This window comes from Coregonus clupeaformis, chromosome 18, assembly GCF_020615455.1.
Source record: "Coregonus clupeaformis isolate EN_2021a chromosome 18, ASM2061545v1, whole genome shotgun sequence".
NCBI lineage: Eukaryota > Metazoa > Chordata > Actinopteri > Salmoniformes > Salmonidae > Coregonus > Coregonus clupeaformis.
Genome location: NC_059209.1, coordinates 17,229,797 through 17,253,855, shown reverse-complemented (window position 1 = coordinate 17,253,855; position 24,059 = coordinate 17,229,797). Strand labels below are relative to the sequence as shown.

The window sequence follows — 24,059 nt, the reverse complement described above, 5'->3', positions numbered from 1 at the left end:
GCCCCCCCACCCCATCCTTTTTACGCTGCTGCTACTCTGTTAAGTATTTATGCATAGTCACTTTAACTCTACCCACATGTACATATTACCTCAACTACCTCAACTAGCCGGTGCCCCCGCACATTGACTCTGCAACGGTACATACCTGTATATATAGCCTCCCTACTGTCACTTTATTTTACTGTATATATAGCCTCCCTACTGTCACTTTATTTTACTTCTGCTCTTTTTTTCTCAACACTTTTTTTGTTGTTGTTTTATTCTTACTTTTTTTGTTTAAAATAAATGCACTGTTGGTTAAGGGCTGTAAGTAAGCATTTCACTGTAATGTCTGCACCTGTTGTATTCGGCGCATGTGACCAATAAAATTTGATTTGATTTGATTTGATTTGAATTAGCATTAGTTGCTCATCACCGCCCCACACTCGTCCTCCCACCCCCTGAAAACGACCCACCGTTAAACCCTGCTCGTTATAGCTGCAAGCCAGCATCGAGACACTGGCCTACCTACCTGTAGATTCTTTATATTATAGTGCCAGTGCCACCCATGTCAAGGGACAGCCTCTAGATAGAGAGGAAGCCATCATTGATTCACCACATTTCCATACAATGCTGCTGTAAAGTGCGGGGTTACTTAATACTGAGCAAGAGAACAACAAAGAGTGAGTACACGACAAGACACTAACATTCACACACAACACAACACTGAACAGTCCAGGGCTATATGGGGGTGGTGATGAGATGATGAGGTGCAGATGCGCTGGCGGTGATTAGGGTGCGTTGGGTTTCCATTCCGGTGTTGCTGAGGTGGTGCGCTCAGACCGGTGGCTCAGTAGACCGGCGAATCAGAGCGGCGGAGGGGAGCAATGGGAGGAGACGTGACAAACATGTTGACCCTATGTATGACCAATTTTCATAGACTTTGAATAAAAACCTAATCGACTTCATATAATTATTATGAACGTTTCCCGAATTTCACAAGTTTCATAAAAATTCCAGTCTTTTTACTCACACTAGTGAAGAAGATCACCTCATCAATCATGTCTGCCCACAGACCGTTGATCACTTATAACAAACATTAGTCTGTCTGGGGTTGTGCCTATGTCTGAGGACGACCCACCCAGAGACAGCTATAAATCTGATGATAAAACATATGGCCAGGGTCCTACAATCTCTCTGAAGATAGCTGAAGATTAAAAACAAGTAACAATGTAAAAGAAAATATTCAAATGTTCCAATTACCATAACAACTATAAAGACACATCATTTTTCAAAGATCAAAAAGGATAATCAGTGAAGTGATCTTGTAATTGTTTCCACTATAGAACATCCACTCTAACAGATCAAATTGATATTCAAGTACTTAAATTATCTTCTCATGTTTTCTACATCTGCCTGTGCTCAGTATCTGACAAACTGCGACAGCCTTTAGGTCCTTCTCTCTATTTTGTCTTGGTGCTTAATGAAAGTTGCAACTGTGATCCAGCCAGGCAGAAATGTTGAGAGGTGCTCTGCTCTGCACTGACCCTGTCTGTGACTCTGTCACTCTCAGGCTTACAGACTGCAGGTAGGGTTTGCGTGTGGCTGTGTGGGTGAATGGAGATAGACTTATGTCTGGCCTGAACAGATGCCAAGTGTTTTATTAAACTCTGTGTCGTTCCAATCCCAGCATGCTGTGGTTAAGCCTGGTCCGGGCTCAGGACTCTATTCTAGGGGGGCGGGGGACGGAGAGGTGACCCAGCTGCCACGGGGGGCTCCGCTGTCCCGCTAGGTGTTAGAGCGTGCCAGGATAAGCCCCCCACTCACAAAGGACCCGGCTAGCCATTGATGGACCCCGCGTACACTCATTAAATCTGGACTGGACCTCTCTCCACCACTCCAGGGACTGTTGTAAGGTTAGTACAGGAGGGTACAGTGACATCAAGGTCTGGCTTCAAATGTTTGTAAGAGAGGAAGGGATACATTTGAGAGAAAATTCTTGTTAAAGTGAGTTCAGTTTCATAGTCTATTTTTGACTCATATCAACAGGTGCATTTGTTGTTGGTACCCACTGATATAAAACTATTTAGATATTGTTTCAGAAAGTTAAATAAAGTGGGAGAGAGGAATGAAGAGAAAGACAAAAATCAACATTATTACGTGAGAGGCATAGAGGAAGGAGGGACATAGTAGGAAGAGGGGGCGCCAGAGAGACCTTTCACCAGTCCATGTCAGTGAATCCAAGCCATGTTTTCTTGGCCTCTCTCTGCAGGGGTGATTACTCGGCCTTACTCCAGCCAGCCAAGCTCTGTCCGCAGAGAGCTCAGTACTGACTACTGACCAAGCATGGAGATCCTGCAGCACATTTCCAGCTAACTTCTATAAAGAGCAGAGAGCTGATCGGCTGGACCAGTATGCTGGGAGGGGACCCTGTGGAGGAGTGACCGGCAGCAGTTCTCAGGCTGGACGTTGTGGGACACAGTGGGTCCCATCACCGCCATGGAGTTTGGGAGGTTTATTTCAAAGTACCAAAAACCATTGCTGCTCATCATGATGATGCTCAAACTGGGTAGGACTCGCTGTTGATCAACGTCTAGGTGTATCAATGTGGATTACAATACTCTATGTGTTGTGAGTGTGAATGAGACGTGTGTGTGCACTTGTATGTGTAAGTATTAATGGGGAAAGTAGTGATGTGAAAATGTGTGTACACTGTGTGTGTGTGTGTGTGTGTGTGGGTGTGTGTGTGTGGACAGAGCTGTAATTCGGCATTAGCAAGGTGGGAGGATGTTACTGGAGGACAAGTGGTAGTAGCCAGCTGGCAGACAGGTTGTTGTAGTTGGTGATAATCTGAAGATCTCTGAGTGCAGTAGCGCTTCAATAAGTTATTTATTATTTAATGATATGGCTGGTCCTATTTAGAAATGTATTTTTATTTTTTTAATGTAAACGTATGATGTGTCACTGTAATTGCTCATCTATTACTATGTAAGATACTGATATAATTGGCTTGAGCACTTATCATGAAGTAATTCATAATTCATAATGAACTATTACAGTGAGATAATTGGCTTGTGTTATTATTCCCTGATAGCCTATGACAAGAGCAGTTAAGACTAGTAGAGAGAAGAAGCCAGGAGGGAATTTGAGGTGTGGTGTGGTGTGGTGGGGTATATTTGGGTGGGGGATATTTTGAACCCCACCTAATGATGCGTTGACCCATTTTTCCCGCGGCCCTGCTTGTGGGAAGTGTCTGAACCTCGTTAAATTGGACAGACTGACAGGATGGGGTGGCTAGGGCGGATCACATGCAGGGGCCATTGTTACCCATCACCATGGTGACGGGCTAAGAGTCTGGCCGCACAGCTTTTTGTCTTAACTTTGAATGGAGAGGCAAGTGTTCTGAGAAGTACGGAAACAAACACAGTACTTTTAGATTGCATGGCTGATGGAAAATATAACTACAATATTGGATCAACCATTGTTGATATAAAATCTATCTTATACTATCAGTATGGCTTTTTCAATGTTAAACCTCATGAAACACCGACATTTATTTCTCTGACTAACATCACAGGATAATTGTGACTAAAAGTGTCAGAATGTGCACTTTTTACAGCGAAGTGAATCACCGCAGTTTAGCCTTTGAGTATGAATACAATTTTGGACGAAGCACAACCCTGGCATAGTATGGCTGACAGTCCCCTGTCGTGATAAAATAGGTTTCCTCTAACTAGAACTAGAGCCAGGAGCATCCTTTCACATGAGACATGATATCACTGGTCCATAATACCCCAAAGTGTGGGCCTGAGTATATGTAAAGGTTATTGTGTTTGGTTACCTTTTGTTTTGGTAACTGTTATCATAGGGCAGAGGAAATAAAGGCTCCTTATTTGGACAAACATCCAACATAACAACTATTAATCATTTCTTATCTACCTTGCTGCTTTCTTCCACACTGTTAGAGGGATGCTTTGACATACTCACTCTAGAGTTGAGACTGGGATCCATCTCTGTACAGACAGCTGACAACTCTCTTTTCTACTACTCCAGGGTTTCCCAAACTCAGTTCTTGCCCCCCGACGTTTTGGTTTTTGCCCTAGCGCTACACAACTCATTCAAATAATCAAAGCTTGGGGTGGGGGGGACCGAGTTTGGGAAACCCTGTACTACTCTACCTGCATACTAAGTTAGGATGGTCCCATGACAAGTAGCTGGCTCTGCTCTGTGTTTATTTTGAGTCTTGGGGGTTAAGTGCTTGGTGCAGTGCAGTGTCAGAGAACAGCACCGTAGTCTGCCCATAACCATGATCTATGAACTGTTTCATGACACGGGAGGCAGCAGTGACGTCAGCACAGTGGAATGTTTCAGGGATGACTGGTCTGGCTGCAGCAGGATAGACCAGTCAGAGACCCCCACTGTCTCAGCCAATCACCACACTGTTACCTAGTCTGATATGGGGTCCAGGTAGTACCAGCTGTTAGCGTATACAGTGCATTATAGTGGGTATACAGCACACTGCATATAAACAGTGTAAGTAGGTACCATGTCTGGACTTAAGCGTCTCTGGGCCTTAGAAAAGCGGTTTTACTGTATAAATGATTGTCTGGAGGATGAGAGTGTTTACATGTATCCATATTTAACACCACTATAAAGGGAACAGAAAACCTGGTCCATTACACCATGAGTTAAGGGAAGCTTGTGGGTTGATGGGTTGACAGTAGGAGGAAACTGATGAAACTGTGGGTTGCAACGAATGTTCCAGTGTGTCTGGGGTATCAGGGGATTAGTGGAGAACAGATATGGTGTTTCGAACATACAGTACATATTACAGCAGGGGAAGAAGACTGTACTCACATCAAGTAGATTGTGACACACAACAACCAATGCTGTAGATCTATTGAGTGGAAAAGAATGATCAGTGGTCACCAACACTTGTCATGGAGAGCAACAGCCAGAGTGTGCTGGCTTTTGCTAATAATCAGACACCTGATTGGCGCCGACGAAGATGGCGGCCTCGCGACTAGCTCTTAGGAAACTTTGCAGTATTTTTTTTTTTTTTATGTATTATTTTTTTTACAATATTAGCTTAGAAAGTGTTTTGCATCATTACATACAGCCGGGAAAAACTATTGGATATCAGAGCGGCGGTAACTCACCAGCATTACGACCAGGAATACGACTTTCCCGAAGCAGATCCTTTGTTTGCTCTCCCCAGGGCAACTGAACTGATTCCAGCGGCTGACCCAAAACATCGCCGGCTGAGGAGAGGCACTCGGAGCGGCCTGCTGGTTCGACTTAGGAGGTGCGCACACCACCCACCGCTTCCAAGTATCCTACTCGCTAATGTTCAATCTTTGGTTAACAAAGTCGACGAACTACGGGCAAGGATTTATTTCCAGAGAGACATCAAGGCCTGTAACACCTCTGTTTCACGGAAACATGGCTCTCTTGGGATATTCTGTTGAAATCGGTCCAGCCAGATGGGTTCTCAGTTCATCACGCAGACAGGAATAAACATCTCTCCGGAAGCAGAAGGGTGGAGGTGTGTGTTTCATGATTAACGACTCATGTTGTAATTGTAGTAACATACAGGAACTCAAGTCCTTCTGTTCACCCGACCTAGAATATCTCACAATCTGGGCCGCCCCCAGGTGGTGAAGGTAGGAAACAACATCTCCACTTCGCTGATCCTCAACACTGGGGCCCCACAAGGGTGCGTGCTCAGCCTCCTCCTGTACTCCCTGTTCACCCATGACTGCCAAGCACGCCTCCAACTCAATCATCAAGTTTGCAGACGACACAACAGTAGTAGGCTTGATTACCAACAATGACGAGACCGCCTACAGGGAGGAGGTGAGGGCTCTGGGATTGTGGTGCCAGGAAAATAACCTCTCACTCAACATCAACAAAAGAAAGGAGATGATCGTGGACTTCAGGAAACAGCAGAGGGTGCACCCCCCTATCCACATCGACGGGACCGCAGTGGAGAAGGTGGAAAGCTTCAAGTTCCTTGGCGTACACATCACAGACAAACTGAAATGATCCACCCACGCAGACAGTGTGGTAAAGAAGGTGCAACAGAGCCTCTTCAACCTCAGGAGGCTGAAGAAATTCGGCTTAGCGCCTAAAACCCTCACAAACTTTTACTGATGCACAATTGAGAGCATCCTGTCGGGCTGTATCACCGCCTGGTACGGCAACTGCACCGCCCACAACCACAGGGCTCTCCAGAGGGTGGTGCGGTCTGCCGAACGCATTACCGGGGGCAAACTACCTGCCCTCCAAGACACATACAGTGAGGGAAAAAAGTATTTGATCCCCTGCTGATTTTGTACGTTTGCCCACTGACAAAGAAAGGATCAGTCTATAATTTTTATGGTAGGTTTATTTGAACAGTGAGAGACAGATTAACAACAAAAAAATCCAGAAAAACGCATGTCAAAATTGTTATAAATTGATTTGCATTTTTATGAGGGAAATAAGTATTTGACCCCTATGCAAAACATGACTTAGTACTTGCTGGCAAAACCCTTGTTGGCAATCACAGAGGTCAGACGTTTCTTGTAGTTGGCCACCAGGTTTGCACACATCTCAGGAGGGATTTTGTTCCACTCCTCTTTGCAGATCTTCTCCAAGTCATTAAGGTTTAGAGGCTGACATTTGGCAACTCGAACCTTCAGCTCCCTCCACAGATTTTCTATGGGATTAAGGTCTGGAGACTGGCTAGGCCACTCCAGGACCTTAATGTGCTTCTTCTTGAGCCACTCCTTTGTTGCCTTGGCCGTGTGTTTTGGGTCATTTTCAATGCCCTGGCTGAGGGAAGGAGGTTCTCACCCAATATTTGACGGTACATGGCCCCGTCCATCGTCCCTTAGATGCGGTGAAGTTGTCCTGTCCCCTTAGCAGAAATACACCCCCAAAGCATAATGTTTCCACCTCCATGTTTGATGGTGGGGATGGTGTTCTTGGGGTCATAGGCAGCATTCCTCCTCCTCCAAACATGGCGAGTTGAGTTGATGCCAAACAGCTCGATTTTGGTCTCATCTGACCACAACACTTTCACCCAGTTCTCCTCTGAATCATTCAGATGTTCATTGGCAAACTTCAGACGGCCCTGTATATGTGCTTTCTTGAGCAGTGGGACCTGGTGGGCGCTGCAGGATTTCAGTCCTTCACGGCGTAGTGTGTTACCAATTGTTTTCTTGGTGACTATGGTCCCAGCTGCCTTGAGATCATTGACAAGATTCTTCCGTGTAGTTCTGGGCTGATTCCTCACCGTTCTCATGATCATTGCAACTCCACGAGGTGAGATCTTGCATGGAGCCCCAGGCCGAGGGAGATTGACAGTTATTTTGTGTTTCTTCCATTTGCGAATAATCGCACCAACTGTTGTCACCTTCTCACCAAGCTGCTTGGCGATGGTCTTGTAGCCCATTCCAGCCTTGTGTAGGTCTACAATCTTGTCCCTGACATCCTTGGAGAGCTCTTTGGTCTTGGCCATGGTGGAGAGTTTGGAATCTGATTGATTGATTGCTTCTGGCTTCCAAGTGTCTTTTATACAGGTAACAAACTGAGATTAGGAGCACTCCCTTTAAGAGTGTGCTCCTAATCTCAGCTCGTTACCTGTATAAAAGACACCTGGGAGCCAGAAATCTTTCCGATTGAGAGGGGGTCAAATACTTATTTCCCTCATTAAAATGCAAATCAATTTATAACATTTTTGACATGCGTTTTTCTGGATTTTTTTGTTGTTATTCTGTCTCTCACTGTTAAAAAAAACCTACCATTAAAATTATAGACTGATCATTTCTTTGTCAGTGGGCAAACGTACAAAATCAGCAGGGGATCACATACTTTTTTCCCTCACTGTACAACACCCGATGTCACAGGAAGGCCAAAAGGATCATCAAGGACATCAACCACCCGAGCCACTGCCTGTTCACCCGGCTATCATACAGAAGGTGAGGTCAGTACAGGTGCATCAAAGCTTTCTCAAGGCCACCAGACTGTTAAATAGCCATCACTAGCACATTAGAGGCTGCTGCTGCCCATTGAAATCACTGGCCACTTTAAGAAATGGAACACTAGTCACTTTATTAATGTTTACATATCTTGCACTACTCATCTCATATGTATATACTGCATTCTATTCTATAATATTCTACTGTATCTTAGTCTATGCCGCTCTGTCATTGCTTGTCCATATATGTATATATTCTTAAATCCCATTCCTTACTAGTTTTGTGTGTATTGGGTATATGTTGTGAAATTGTTAGATATTACTGCACTGTCGGAGCTAGAAGCACAAGCATTTCGCTACACCCGCTATAACATCTGCTAAACACCTGTATGTGACAAATAACATATGATTTGATTTGATTTGACTAATCTAGGTAATGATCAGTTGATTCATTGAATCAGGTGCTGAACTGCATCAAAAGCCTGCCCACCCTGCAACTCTCCAGCACTATGGGTGGTCACATTATATTAGGGAAACAGGTATGAGGTGTAGGTGTTAGGGGTGACACAGTAGGGATATGGAAGTGTTAAAGGGCCAGGGGCATGGCAGTAATAGGTACAGTAGGTGCTACAGTGGATAGAGGGACAATGTGACCTTCCCTTTAAGATAAGCTGTGAGTGAGTCAAGTAAGGAAACAACACACGTCAACATATAGTAAGAATCCCTGCTAACACTCTTTGTTAAATAAAGTATAAACTATACCAGTATATTGACTAACTCTGACAAAGCAGAAGCTATACATATGTGTTCGTTATGTCAAGCTTTAGCAATCTAATCAAATCAGGATTTAAGACAACATACACATTCCATAAACGTAATGATGTTTTCAATAGGAACACTTATTCAAGTATGAAAGCATTCCACAGTTTTTTCCCCTTCATATTCAAATATTTTAGCACTGTAAATTTATTATTTCTCCTTATGACAAATTGAATTTTCCATAAAGGAAATTCTGCAAAGTTAAAGTGTTTGCTACTTCTTCAACAACTATAGCAGAAAATCAATCCAGGGTCAAACAGTCTGTGATTATTAAACTAGTAAGACAACCTGATGCGGTGTGTATTAAGATGGCCCATGCGGTCAGGCCCAGGTTATAGTAGTGTTCAAGGTGAAAGGAACTGTCATTGATGAAGCCTCAGGTGACAGCTGCTCACACAGTGAGTGTGTAATACATTAACTCCTAACACCATCTGCTGTGTTCACTCTAAGTCCAGACTATCGAGAGAGGGATGTGGGGCTTTTTACTCTTCATTAAGAAAGTGCTCTTTGAGTGCCTCAAAAGCAGAGACAAAGGGAGAGGTCAAAGGTAGCTGGTGTATTAGCCTACTAATGAGCTGGTTGGAAATACTTGGTAATCTCACTGGTAATACTTCACCAGTATAATGGACTGGTAATACATTACCAGTGATTATCTCACCACAGTTTCATGAAGTCAAAGTTTGGAGATTGCTTACTTATTTTGAGCATTCTCATTCATGATAAATACTGAGTGTATTTTATTTATTGCCTACAGGTATACTGTGCACATCAGCAGCAGACAAGTGTCTGTCATCCCCATGTCAGAATGGAGGTACGTGTCTCGACCAAATGGGAAACTACACGTGTCTCTGCCCCAGATGGCCAGTCCACTATATGGGCAAGGACTGTAGGGAGCTGTACGACCCCTGTGTCCACGATGCCCTGTGCGCCAACTGTACCAGCAAACTGGGCACAGGAGTTTACACCTGCCACTGCCCTGACGGCTTCGCAGGGACCAACTGCACACTCAACATCAACGAGTGTGAGAGCAACCCATGTAAGGGGGGTGTCAGGTCCCATTGTGTGGACAGGGTGGACGGCTACACCTGCCACTGTCCCCCTGGCTATGGAGGAGATCACTGCCAGGCGAGGGACTGCTCTGAGGAGCCTTGCCACAACGATGCTACCTGTGTTGGCACACCGGATGGTTATGAGTGCCAGTGCGTCCCGGGCTTCCATGGGAGGGACTGTGAGGAGAACATGGATGACTGTAAGTCACTCCCCTGTCAGAACGGAGCCATCTGTAAAGACGGCGTCAACGGATACCAGTGCTTTTGTGTGCCTGGTTTCCAAGGCTACCACTGTGACCTGGACATTAACGAGTGTGTGTCGCGGCCGTGTGAGAACAATGGGACCTGTGTCAATAAGGTGGACCGCTATGAGTGCCACTGTCTGCTAGGGTTCAAAGGTGAGACAGTCTCTCTGTTTGGCTCAGTGCAATGTATCCTGCTGTCTTTAGAGTGTGATGGAATGACCTTTTATCTTTAACTCAGTGTCTTTAGTTCAGAGTTCACTACTAAACCAACCTCATATAGAAACTACAAACTTTCAGTGGCGATTTTAGCATGTAAATCTTGGTGGGGCAAAATAATAATAATAATTGGGATGCATGCCAGCAAAGCCACTACACAACTCAACACAACACAACACTAAACAATACATTAATTGCACTATAACGGTGACAAACGGTGCCCACAAACTGTTAGGGCCTACATAAAGCTGTCCCAACAGCAGAGTCCCAACAGCAGTCCCAAAACCTTACCACTGCTACACCTGGCTATCAACTGAGCCTTGTCTGGCAGCGAAACAGTTCATTTAGCCTCATTTACATTTACTGGCTTTAAAAAAACATCGCTGATATGGCTGACTTGCTAAAACAAATGTGGCTTCTAATGACAATTGAGATGTATAAACTATGGCATAAGGGGACGACAAGCGGATAAGAGGCAATTTCGATTAAGACATTAATGAGCGAGCTAGGATGGACGTAGTCAATATAACTATTTGTTCAGCACTTTTGAAATGTACAGCGACAGAATTCAGAACATGGGCCATTCTTAGTGTTCTCCCTGTACACCAAGTCAGAACCATGGGATAAATAAAGTGGGCATATAAGCAGACAATGAAAGCTCTTACAATATTCGATGATTACATTTCTCTAAAACAGGTTATAGGCTACATGTGCACCACCAAGTCAGAACAGTAGGCAAAATTAAGAGGGGAAAATAGACCAAATTATTAGGGTGAGGCACATGGGCTATTAACAGCTTACTACACAACATATACTTAGTATTACTTTCTTAGCTACAGTATACATATCTCCCTGGCATATTACATCATTTATGCAGCAGAATACAATACATTTTTGGACTCACCTTGTTATGCTGTGCACACTTGAACAGGAACTTTGTCATCAAAGTCTGGGATTCTCTGGATTTATGGTACTTTCATTATTATTCAAAATTTCTCTTCACATGACAAGGATTAAAAAGGATTTGCCAGTAGATTGTCGATTTGATTCATGATGATGACTGCTAGCTAATATTTTGAAAGTATGATGTTGACATGATCAGTCCAATCAAAGCTACTGTAGATATAACGTGATTTGACATCATTTTATCTGTGGCCAATGACCTTGAGCCTTCTTGGATGGGCACTTCTAATGTAACTCTAATGTAACCCCACCCCAAAAAAAGAATTGCTCTGCCCCACCTGCCCTGAATGACGGGTCGCAACTGCAAACCTTTAATACACTGTGTACAGTGTTGCTCTCTAAGACATCAAAGCTCTGTCATTTTTCTCATGGTGAAACCCATCATATAAAGCTGTGTCTGTGTTGTGTGGCAGGTGTGAACTGTGAAGTGGAGATCAATGAGTGTGAGGAGCAGCCCTGCCAGAATGGAGCCACTTGCCACGACCATGTGGGCCTGTACACCTGTGAGTGTGTGTCCGGGTACGAGGGACATGGCTGTGAGCTGGACATTGATGAGTGTGCCAGCGGGCCCTGTCTCAACGACGGCAACTGTACAGACCTGGTGAACAGGTAAGGCGTCTACAACTCTCTCTCCTCTCATAGGCTGAATCAGCTGCTTAACCCCAATGTGTCGGTGAGCAGTATGTCAACTGAGGGATTCCTTCCCGACAGTAAAGTTTAATAGGGCAAGGATAAAGATTAACCGCTTATTCGGATGGTAATTAATCATGAGGTTGGGAAGTGGGGAAAACCTGATAGAGAGCTTCATCAGACCTGGGTGGTGTCTCTTGTTAATACAGAGATCAGTTAGATGAACCAATTACATTTGTTAATCAAAAAATGCCATATAGGTGGCCTAAAGGGGTCTAGTGGTCTAAGCTTATTCGAAATTGGCCAACTGCTATTTCACCACCCTCTCTCCTCTATCTTTACTCTCTATCTCTGTCCTATCCAATAAAACAAAAAACGTGAAAAGTGGGACAGCCCCACACACAAAAAAAACTAAAAAGATTAGGGCAGGTGGAATTCCACTTTCCTTCCAAAAAAAAAAGCCTGTTGATCAGAAATTATACTAGATTAGAAACTTCACAGCTAAGGCTGTTTAACATTTCTACTGGCTGCGCTGAGGTCCCACTGCATTTTCATGCTTCAAAGATGTCCCAGTTTCACTGAAATAAGCACGATCTAAGTTGCCTCTCTATGTCTCCTCCTCCTCACTCAGCTATGAGTGTGACTGCAACGGGACAGGCTTCACAGGAGAGCAATGTGAAGTGGACATCCCCGAGTGTGCTTCGGACCCCTGCCAGAATGGAGCCACCTGCTTAGAGGGGGTCAACCAATTCGACTGTGTCTGCTGGACAGGTACACACACACACACACACACACACACACACACACACACACACACACACACACACACACACACACACACACACACACACACACACACACACTTCTCACCAAATAAGGGAGCAACAGTCAGCTGTCTGTCATATCTGCCAAGCTTTCTCTGCACTACAGGAAGTATTACACATGCAGCAGAGGAGGCTGGTGGGAGGAGCTATAGTAGGACGGGTTTACAGTAAAGACTGGAATGGAATAAATGAAATGGTGTCAAACACATCAAACATATAGAAACCACATGTTTGACCCTGTTCCATTAATTCAATTTCAGCCATTACAATGAGCCCGTCCTCCTATAGCTCCTCCTACCAGCCTCCTCTGACACACAGTCATTATTGCACAATAATATTTGATCTGCTATCTGACATAAAAACAGAGAACATCGTAAGTGTCAGGAGTATGTTGAAATGAAAAGCTGCAGGCGCCTCCAGATAGCCTTTTACAGGCATGCAAAACCCTTTTCTTGGTAAAATTAGGTTCTTGGAGTTTCCCAGATGTATATCACAGAGATAAAGGGTAAAAGGTATGATACAAGCCTGTAGTTTAGAGGCCAAGAAGGGGGAGTGGTATGAGACATGGCGAGAGACCTACTGAGAGACCTGTATAGCGTAGCACTAACTGTGGTGTTACACCACACTGTCATCTAGTGTAGGACTGGTGCAGCTGCAGGGCCATGAGCACTAGGAAAACAAAGATGATCCTCAATCCAGCAGAGGGAGAGCACATTCTATAGTTATGTTTTGATTTATGTAAATGTGTGTATAAAGACATTATGATAGATATGTATGTATGAAGCAAGGCGGTACTGTGTGGTCCTGTTATAATAATGGTGTGTGTGTTGCAGGTTATGAAGGGAAGAACTGCCAGGTGGATATTGATGAGTGTGAGCTGGAGCCCTGTGAGAATGGAGGAGAGTGTTTCCAGCGCTCAGAGCTGCTGCACTACAGGGTGCTGTCTGGACTGGAGGACAGGGAGTTCAACTATGAGAAAGCAGCTGGGTTCCTCTGCCGCTGCCAGCCTGGGTTTGCTGGTAAGGCAAAACACTCATATTCATACTTGGTGACCTCATGAAAATTGAATAGGAATAGGACCCTTTAAGAATGGGATCTGATTGAATAGGAATCCTCTGATATTGTAGTCAATGTTAATTTGACTTGAGGGTAAGTTGTTGAGTAAGTAAGTAATATGTCCTGTCTCCTGCAGGTGAGAGCTGTGAAGTCAACATGAACGAGTGTGAGTCTGTTCCGTGTCAGAATGGAGGGAGCTGTGAGGACCTGGTCAACTCATACCAGTGTGACTGTCCACCTGGGTTCACAGGGAAGACTGTCTCTCTATTTCACTGTGTAATATAATACAGCTCTTTATGTGCAAAGAACCCTGACCTGCTCTTAATATACACTACCAGTAAAAGGTTTGGACACACCTACTCATTCAAGGCTTTTTCTTAATTTTTTACTATTTTCTACATTGTAGAATAATAGTGAAGACATCAAAACTATGAAATAACACACATGGAATCATGTAGTAACCATAAAAGTGTTAAACAAATCAAAATATATTTTATATTTGAGATTCTACAAATAGCCACCCTTTTCCTTGATGACAGCTTTGCACACTCTCTCAACCAGCTTCATGAGGTTGTCACCTGGAATGCATTTCAATCAACAGGTGTGCCTTCTTAAAAGTTTCCTTCTTATTGCATTTGAGCCAATCAGTTGTGTTGTGACATGGTGTGTGTGTGTGTGTGGGGGGTATACAGAAGATAGCCCTATTTGGGTAAAAGACCAAGTCCATATTATGGCAAGAACAGCTCAAATAAGCAAAGAGAAACGACAGTCCATCATTACTTTAAGACATGAAGGTCAGTCAATACGGAACATTTCAAGAACTTTTAAAGTCTATTGAAGTGCAGTCGCAAAAACCATCAAGCGCTATGATGAAACTGGCTCTCATGAGGACCGCCACAGGAAAGGAAGACCCAGAGTTACCTCTGCTGCAGAGGATAAGTTCATTAGAGTTACCAGCCTCAGAAATTGCAGCCCAAATAAATGTTAAAGACACATCTCAACATCAACTGTTCAGAGGGGACTGTGTGAATCAGGCCTTCATGGTCGAATTGCTGCAAAGAAACCACTACTAAAGGACACCAATAAGAAGAAGAGACCTGCTTGGGCCAAGAAACACGAGCAATGGACATTAGACCGTGGAAATGTGTCTTTTGGTCTGGAGTCCAAATTGGAGAATTTTGGTTCCAATCGTCATGTCTTTGTGAGACACGGTGTGGGTGAACGGATGATCTCCGTATGCGTAGTTCCCACCGTAAAGCATGGAGGAGGAGGTGTTATGGTGTGGGGGTGCTTTGCTGGTGACACTGCCTGTGATTTATTTAGAATTCAAGGCACACTTAACCAGCATGGCTACCATAGCATTATTCAGCGATACGCCATCCCATCTAGTTTGGGCTTAGTGGGACTATCATTTGTTTTTCAACAGGACAATGACCCAACACACCTCCAGGCTGTGTAAGTGCTATTTTACCAAGAAGGATAGTGATGGAGTGCTGCATCAGATGACCTGGCCTCCACAATCCCCTGACCTCAACCCAATTGAGATGGTTTGGGATGAGTCGGATGGCAGAGTGAAGGAAAAGCAGCCAACAAGTGCTCAGCATATGTGGGAACTCCTTCAAGACTGTTGGAAAAGCATTCCAGGTGAAGCTGGTTGAGAGAATGCCAAGAGTGTGCAAAGCTGTCATCAAGGCAAAGGGTGGCTATTTGAATAATCTCAAATATAACATATATTTAGATTTGTTTAACACTTTCTTGGTTATTACATGATTCCATAGGTGTTATTTCATAGTTTTGAAGTCTTCACTATTATTCTACAATGTAGAAAATAGTAAAAATTAAGTAAAACCCTTGAATGAGTAGGTGTGTCCAAACCTTTGACTGGTACTGTATATCAGAAAATACAATAGAAAGGAGAAATAAATCCCATGCAGTGATATACAGTATATCTCTTTGGATTCACTTGCCTAGCAGTGAGCAAAACAATAATTGGTTAATCCTGCCCCTGCTGATCATTCCTGCTGGTACTGGTCTACTTGGGCATTAGATAGCTTAAATACCAACATCAGTCAAAACAGAGATAAAACCATGTTGAAAGTTTGACCTTGAGCAAAGGAAAAGTAAAGGTGGGCTGGAAAACCACCCATGAACAACTCTGAATAACAGAGTTATTAACTCTGAATAACAGAGTTATTAACTATGAATAACAACTGAACATGAAACAGAGTATATCTCAAATTGTTTGGGTTACCTGGCATGTACAGGGGCTTTGACAGAGAGGGTAGGTGTCCATCCAGAGGGGCATGGCAGTAGAATAACAACAAAGACCATAAAACCTGCTGCCATATGTCACTAGTCCTGGCTGGGTATTAAACAGGGGTCTTTCCTCAAATTGACCAAGGAGGAGAGAGATTACCACAAAGCTGCTTAAGCTCTATGAACCACTAATTAATAAAAGCAGGCTTGAAAGACCCTCTCATCACAAAAACAAAACCTGTTACCAATTAAAACATAATGTATTTTGATACTCCTAGTCCTAGGTTATTTGCACAGTAAGCATACTTCCATATACTGTAACCAGGCACCGTCAACATAGAGGGGAATAACACATATGTGCACAACAAGATAATATGACTACAGATAGAGTACTCAGAAACTGGTTAAGCGAATTAAATTCAGCCCCCCTCATCCCAGCCACCTTTGACCCCCCATTTCAACCTGCCATACTGAGGTTAGTCCAGTATAGTCCAGCTCAGTTCAGCCCCTCTACTCAGCAGCCTGTCTCCTGTGATTAGAATGCCGTCTGCCACTAGCCGGCATCCATAACATCGATCAGGAGTGACTGCAGCCCAACATTCCTGTTGTCAGCAGTGACAGGAGCCAGCTGGGTGGGAGGCTTAGAGCCCTGGCTGGGCTGGGCTGCTGAGGGGAGGCTGTATGCAGGCATGCGGGAGGGACGGAGGGAGGGAGAGAAGTAGGGTGGGCTGGGCTCCAGTAAACGCTTCTGCCTGCCTGGTACAGAGGGGAGTGTACAAGTGTACGGACTGTGTGTACGTGTGTGAGCGTGTATGAGAGAGAGGGGGCACGAGTTCGATCTCATCTGTGGGACCCGTTTGGCTATGTGTGTGTTTACGGCTCTGGGAGAATGAGGGGGCTACTGCTACTATTGTTGCTAGCTGTATGGTGTGGGCAATTGGGACTGACAGGTAACACTTTAAACTTACAGTGGACAGAAGGGCTGCTAGGACAGGCTGTGTGTTTATGTGGGGGAGGAAGAGTGAAGGAGGAGGGTTCAAGGAGATGTTCTTGTTTTAACTTGTGGGGAGAGGCGTTTTAGAGGATTTTGCTGATGTGTAAACTTTCTGGGCTCATTGCTTACTAAGCATATTGTAGGCCCATTGATTTACTATATACCTTTAATAATCTAGCAATATTCTTCAAAGCATTTGGTTTTTTAATGCCATTTGACTGTGACGCAGAGAGAAATACTAACTGGGCTCACATCCGTACCGATATTTCAACTTTCAGAACAATTCAATTAATGTCACAGTCATTACTTTAATTGTGTAAAGAAAAATTTAGAATCTAATTGACTGCGGGCCAATTGCATCAGTAATTTCCTCATTAGTAAAAGGCATAGTCTAATCAATTGCTTCCTGGAGAGCCGCATGCTTGCCAGTGTACTTCCATATCTGATTAACTCATTTGGTTTGGTTAGAGAGACTGATTAACTTATTGGTTTTGCACGGGAGACCCTTAGGTTCCTGTTGAATCTCACTGTGTGGCTGGGAGACAGTTCTGTGTGGCAGAGAAAGACATAACCAAACCCGTAAGCAAGATACATGTCTAACATGAAAAACTAATGGTGTGTTATGTTGTCGTTACAGGTGTGCACTGTGAGGTAGACATTGACGAGTGTGAGAGCGAGCCCTGTCAGAACGGCGGATCCTGCAAGGACGGCGCCAACGCCTACACCTGCCACTGTGTGAAGGCGGGTCCAGGGGAGGAGCCATGGGGCGACCATAACTGTGACGTCCGTCTGATTGGCTGCAGAGAACACCTGTGTGAGAACGGAGCCACGTGTGTGCCTATCCTAAGCCAACAAGAGCATGGTGGGGAGGATGGGGATGAACAAGAGCATGGCCACACCTGCCTCTGTCCCCCGGGCTTCACTGGGAAGCACTGCAGCATCCCCACCACCTTCTCCTTCAACACAGAGAGCTATGTCCTCATCCAGCTCCCTCCTACAGCTAACAGGACCAGGAGAGAGATAGAACCCCACCACCACCACCACCACCATGGGATCCACGTCCAGCTGTGCTTCAGGACCACCCTGCCTGACATGCTGCTGTTCTACAGAGGGGCTGAACACTACTTTGTGTCCCTGGAGATTGTGGGGGGTCACATCCATGCTAGAGCTGGATCAGGGAAGAAGCTACAGGCTACCTACCATCTCCCTGTCAATGACGGAGACTGGCATGAGGCCAAAGTGACCATGGATGAGAAGCTGGTGCTGATGGTGAAAGGACCAGGCTGTGACAATGACGGGGGATGCATGGTGGAGGATGAAGGACACAACCAACTGATCTTCTTCCAACCTGGATCATTCCCCCAGGTCTATGTGGGGGGAGCCCCCCAGAAGTATCTGAACAACACAGTGAGCAGGAAGGGTTTCATTGGCTGCATGGAGGATCTACAGGTTGACCACCAGCTGCTACTGCCCCAGGATATCTCTCCAGAGCACGTCCAAGACATGGAGCTAGGCTGCAACAAGACTGACTGGTGTCATCCTGACCCCTGCCATCATCGTGGGAAGTGTATTGACCTGTGGACTAGCTTCAACTGTGAGTGTGATCGACCTTATCATGGCTCCCTGTGTAAAGAAGGTAAGAACTGTTACACCTTTTAAAACATTACTTACTTTACATTTTCAAATATTGCTTTTCAAATAATGTCAACTGTAAGCACCAGGCACTGACAATGTGCTGTCATTTAAAGGGGGTTACATGTGTCTCCTCAACTTACAGCCAGTTCCCTTCAACTACACTGTTTTGAAAGTATTTGTTGTTTCCCTCAGAATACCCCTCATGGACATTCAGTAATGAAGACACTGTGAGCTATGCTGCCTTTAACATCAGCCAAACGGATGGGGAGAACTTCAACATCTCCTTTTTCCTGCGCTCTCTGAAGCCTAGCGGCCTGCTTCTCCAGCTGAGGAGAGGGAGGAGGGCCTACCTCACCCTGTACCTGCGGGAGGGAACCCTGGTCTTCAACAGCCCCCTCACCACCCTGTTCTCTAACGGTACCTACATCACCAGAGGACAGAGGGAGCTGGTCACTGTGGTGGTACGCCAGGGTCATGTAGGGTTCAGTCAGGGTGGTACACAGCTCTCCCTGGGGAGGGTGAGGATGGAGCGGGGAGACGTGGTGTACATGGGGGGTCTGCCACCGGGGGAGTCCACTGCCCCCTGGGGAGGTCACTTCAAAGGTTGCCTGCAGGACATCATTCTGGACCACATGCACCTGTACCCTAACCTCCCAGAGGAGGAGTGCCACACCCACAAAGCGTTCCAGTGCTACTTCCCAAACAAAGCTGAGAATGTGTTGGATGGCTGTGTCAGTGATGAGGCATGCAAGGTAACATCAATAACAACTTTAAGCTTTAGAGATATAATACTGTAACTGTAGACCTATGAACTGTTTATGGAAACTGGTACAAGAGCTGTCTAGATTTGTCAGGTTAGGGTCCTGACAAAGACTTTTCAGTTCCCTCTTTGTAACAGACACTAATATCTATGTTCTCCTCAGGCTGGTCCCTGTCAGAATGGAGGAACGTGCACAGTCACCTGGAATGATTTTGAGTGCACCTGTCCCATGAACTTCTCTGACAGGCGATGTGATTCACGCGTGTGGTGTATCAGCGACCCCTGTGTCATGGGCAGCCAGTGTGTGGATCTAGTTGACGGTTACGAGTGTGAGTGGACTTTTTGGATTGTATACATTATCTCTCTCCATTTATCTCTACTACAGTATCTTTCTCTCACAGACACATGCACAAACAAAATAACAAACACCTTATCAAAAGGTGTGTCACTGTATTCAACATTGAGTTGCCTTATCAATATACTGCTGTTCCCCCAGGCCTCACTAACGCCACCTTTGAGAGCAACACTCTGCAGTTCACTGCTAATGGCTCGCTTGTTGCCACGGTGACCAGTGTCTCTGTGGACATACGTACTCGGGAGGAGAACGGCGTGCTGCTGCGGGCCACTAACGGAGCAGAGGTCTTCTGTCTGGGTTTGCTCAACTCCTCCCTGCTGGTTAAACTACTGAGTGGCAACAGCCTGGAGCTACAGGCCTTCACCAGCGACCTGCCCATCTCAGATGGGGCCTGGCACCACCTCCATTTGGCCATGACAGACCCCCTGCAGCCTGTGTCCCGCTGGCGCCTCACCGTGGACGGGCGCAGGGCTGGCAGCACCATGGGCACAGCCGGGCACCTCAACTTCCTCAACGACACCACCGTGTGGCTGGCAGAGAACTACACTGGCTGTCTGGGGGAGGTGAGGGTGGGAGGAGTCTACCTACCTCTGGTGGACGACCAAGATGCCCCCCAGGCAGCCCGGTTTATCAGACTGGGAGGGCAGGAGCACAAGATGGGGTGTGTTGGTGCCGATGTGTGCCAGTCCCAGCCCTGCCTCAACCAGGGCACCTGCCAGGACCTCTGGAACCTGTTCAACTGCAGCTGTGCCCCGGGCTGGGAGGGAGAGTTCTGCCAGAGGGACACAGACGAGTGTGCCTCAGGCCCCTGTGCCCACGGCACATGCACAGACCTGCTGGCAAACTACCAGTGTGAGTGCCACAAAGGATGGGGGGGCAGGGACTGTGAGGAGGGGGTGGATGACTGCCTGGAGCACAGCTGTTTGAATGGGGGCTCCTGCCTGGACGGGACGGGTACCTACCGCTGTGTCTGCCCCCCTGGATACACCGGCCGCCGCTGCCAGTCAGTACCACAAACTATAACCAGGGCATGTTCCTGATCAAAAAACACTGTGTCTGTGTCTGTGTGTTCAGTATGTATAGATGTTGTAATGACTGTATTATGTGTGTCCTACAGATGGAGATTCCCTCCACACCAATGTGATGAAGAGACGCAGTGTGACAACGGTGGGGTCTGCATGGATGGGATCTGGGGAGCCAACTGCACCTGCAAACCTGGCTACACTGGGGACTGGTGAGATCACTAACCCACCAAATTTTCCATAGAACATACATGGGCCGTATTCCCGGACACTAACATTTTACTGGACTAAGAAGGACTAAAAAACATGCTAAATGGACTAGGCTTAACCTGTGTCCGGTAGCCCGACCCTATATGTCTACAGTTTAAAAGCTGTGTATGTCAGTGGGACAGTATAAGGTTCCTATTGTATGTACAGAGAGCTGTGGTCCTGCTGGAGTGTCAGTGTTGTGTTTACCCCCCTGATGTCTCATAGGTGTGAGGCAGAGATAGATGAGTGTGTGTCCCGACCCTGTCTCAACGGTGGTACCTGCCTGAACCGACTCAACGTCTTCCAGTGTGTGTGTGTGCCGGGCTTCAGCGGCACACAGTGTGAAAGCAATGTAAGTGACCCTATATCTCCACTGATCACACTCAGTAACTGACAGTCTGCATGTAACTACATAATGTAAGTACATTTGTTACGGTAGACTATGTAGTGATAATGTAAGTTGAGTATCAAAAGCTTATACACAGACCAGATTGGATCAAAGAAGCTGATGTATTAAAACAATTTAAGCTGTAGTTCGTCTAATCTCAGTTTGAGTGAGTAATAAGGTAATAATAAGTAATAATGATGTCATGATAAATAATAAGTCAATGTCCTGCTCTCTCCCCTCTGTAGAGACAGGAGCAGAAGGAACGTGTGCCCTGGCTAGTGGTGGCCATCCCTCTGGCCAGCCTGTGTGTGCTGCTGGCCGTGCTGGCCCTGGTCTTCATGGTGTTGACCGCCCGCAAGAAGCGCCAGTCAGAGGGCACCTACAGCCCCAGCGCCCAAGAGGTGGCAGGGGCACGGCTGGAGATGGGCAGCGTACTCAAAGTGCCCCCCGAGGAGAGGCTCATTTGAGCCCCGCACACAACAGAAACACACACTACCTTCGCTTGGCTACAGACGGACACCGAGCCTCTCTGGCTCAGACACACACCAGACACTGGCAAGGACTGGTCAGACTCACTAAGAGGTGTCCAGAGGGTGAAAGGTCACCAGTGGTGTGGACATTATGCCGTCAGAGTGGTGCCACTGCCACACTGCTGCTGCTAGGTCATGGGGGTGGGGGTGATTAAACCCGGAGCTAATCCCTTTATGGAAATAGGTGACGTGGTCTGTCTGAGCTGCAGAGAGAGGCAGGATAGAGGCTGAAAGAGCTGTCTTCTCCCCAAGACTTGAGCACTGCTGTCAGGTTGAGTCTAATCAGCTAGTCCCCTCCCTGGAGCGATGAACCATACTGGATTCCAGTGTCTTTCTATACAATAGCTACCAGTGAACATTCTGTACCCCACATTGATTATGTGTGAGTTCACTCTAATGACCACTTTGGTATTGTATTTTTCTCTGGATGTGCACTATGTAAGTTAACAGGCAACCCACTATACCAATAATGTTCTTTCCAACTCTGTGTAAATACTGTAATTGTCTTATTTCTAAATCTATGATATGTGTTTTTTGTTCATGTCATTGTTTTGTGCAAATGTATGAGGCGCTCCTAAAACTCAAACTCATAGAAAGTGGATTGAGACCCCTTTAATGCTATCAGCCATCTTAAACTCTGATGCCACAGTATTCAGACAGGCTACATTTACCCAAACCTACACTCCTGTCTGTCTCTTACTCTATGCTCACCAGTGCCACTACTTAACCAGCCAAGTGATCAATGGACGTTTTCACTGTCCACCAAAGGTGCTGAAGCTAGATATTGTGCTGTAGTTATTTTCTGTAACTATGGATGTTGTACCACATTTATATACTGTAACTAAGCTGAATATGAAGTTTATGCAAGACCATACTAAAGTCAAGTTATTGAAAGATAATGATTTGTTATGAACTGACTTCCACATTACTTTACAAATGAGTTTGCATGTGCCTTCCTTACAGAATGGATGGAATGCTGACAAACCCAACATTTGACTCTTGTACATTGTACATTGGATATGGTATCTATCTATATGTTGATTTTTTTTATGGCCCTATCTACAATATGGTTGACTGGATGGAGCAATGTATTGTCTCAAAGGAAAACTCACTGTGATTATTGTATTGATGTCTGTGTGTAATGCTGTAGAGCAGTACGATAGACAGACAGATAGACAGAGCATGTTTTCTGTTCCATGTCTGTTGGGCCTCCCCCTCCCATTCCTGCAGGGCTTGATGATACAGTACGATACAGGGAGACATGTACTGAGTATACATTGACATTAGCTCTGCTCCAGTGCTGGATTATACAGACTACATTCCAGGGTTGGGATCAATTCCGTTTTCATTACAGTCAATTGAAAACTGAATTGACCCCAACCCTGGTACACTCTGGAACAGCGGATAGACTGGACTGATCTGTATTTTAGTTCTGAATAGTATGGTAGGCACTTACACTGGACGTATCTCTACTCAAGCTCTACCAACTACAGTGTTTGCAACAGTAAGGGATTCTGGGTAGGCTACACTGGTATGTATAGGGAGTATTCTGTGATTATTCTGGAAAATGTTATTGGATAGCAACACTGTAACATGATGCAATTGTAAATAATGTGATTTATTCAAAACTCAAACGTTTCTATTGGATGTCAACCGTTAAACTGATGCAAAAGAGCTCATATAAAAGAAAGATAATTAAAACAACACCATGAAATGAATGGACTTACTGTGTATGGTTTTGTTTGTAACTAGATAAAATGCGGTAAGAATTGTATCTGACAAGTCAACACAGTTATCCTATAAGGGTTCAACTATCTGTTTGTTCAATAGAATTTGCAATTCAGTGTCCTTTACATTAATACAATGCTTCTGAAGGGATCACCTCCCACAGTGCTGTAGGAAGGTTCTGTCTGCGTATCACAGGGGAAGGAAGTGCTGTAGGAATGTTCTGTCTGCGTATCACCGGGGAAGGAAGTGCTGTAGGAACGTTCTGTCTGCGTATCACAGGGGAAGGAAGTGCTGTAGGAACGTTCTGTCTGCGTATCACAGGGGAAGGAAGTGCTGTAGGAACGTTCTGTCTGCGTATCACAGGGGAAGGAAGTGCTGTAGGAACGTTCTGTCTGCGT

The 24,059-nt window shown here is 45.4% G+C and overlaps 1 protein-coding gene across 3 annotated transcripts; it reads left to right on the top strand.

The window, feature by feature from the left end:
- The first annotated feature begins 1,814 nt into the window (after positions 1–1,814).
- LOC121550298 (protein crumbs homolog 1) lies at positions 1,815–23,642 on the top strand. 3 transcript variants are annotated; one of them, XM_041862507.2, is made up of 14 exons: positions 1,815–1,895; positions 2,252–2,548; positions 9,516–10,208; positions 11,648–11,843; positions 12,496–12,635; positions 13,522–13,707; positions 13,881–13,994; positions 17,632–18,630; positions 18,822–19,381; positions 19,553–19,718; positions 19,886–20,747; positions 20,862–20,978; positions 21,241–21,367; positions 21,649–23,642. In XM_041862507.2, the coding sequence occupies exons 2-14, from the start codon at positions 2,479–2,481 to the stop codon at positions 21,868–21,870; spliced, it is 4,452 nt and encodes a 1,483-aa protein (XP_041718441.2). In that variant the 5' UTR covers positions 1,815–1,895; positions 2,252–2,478; the 3' UTR covers positions 21,871–23,642. The 3 variants fall into 3 exon arrangements, with proteins under 3 accessions (XP_041718441.2, XP_041718443.1, XP_041718442.2); XM_041862509.2 differs by lacking the exon at positions 9,516–10,208; XM_041862508.2 differs by lacking the exon at positions 21,649–23,642 and having other exon boundaries at positions 19,886–20,596; positions 21,241–21,346.
- Positions 23,643–24,059: the final 417 nt, after the last annotated feature.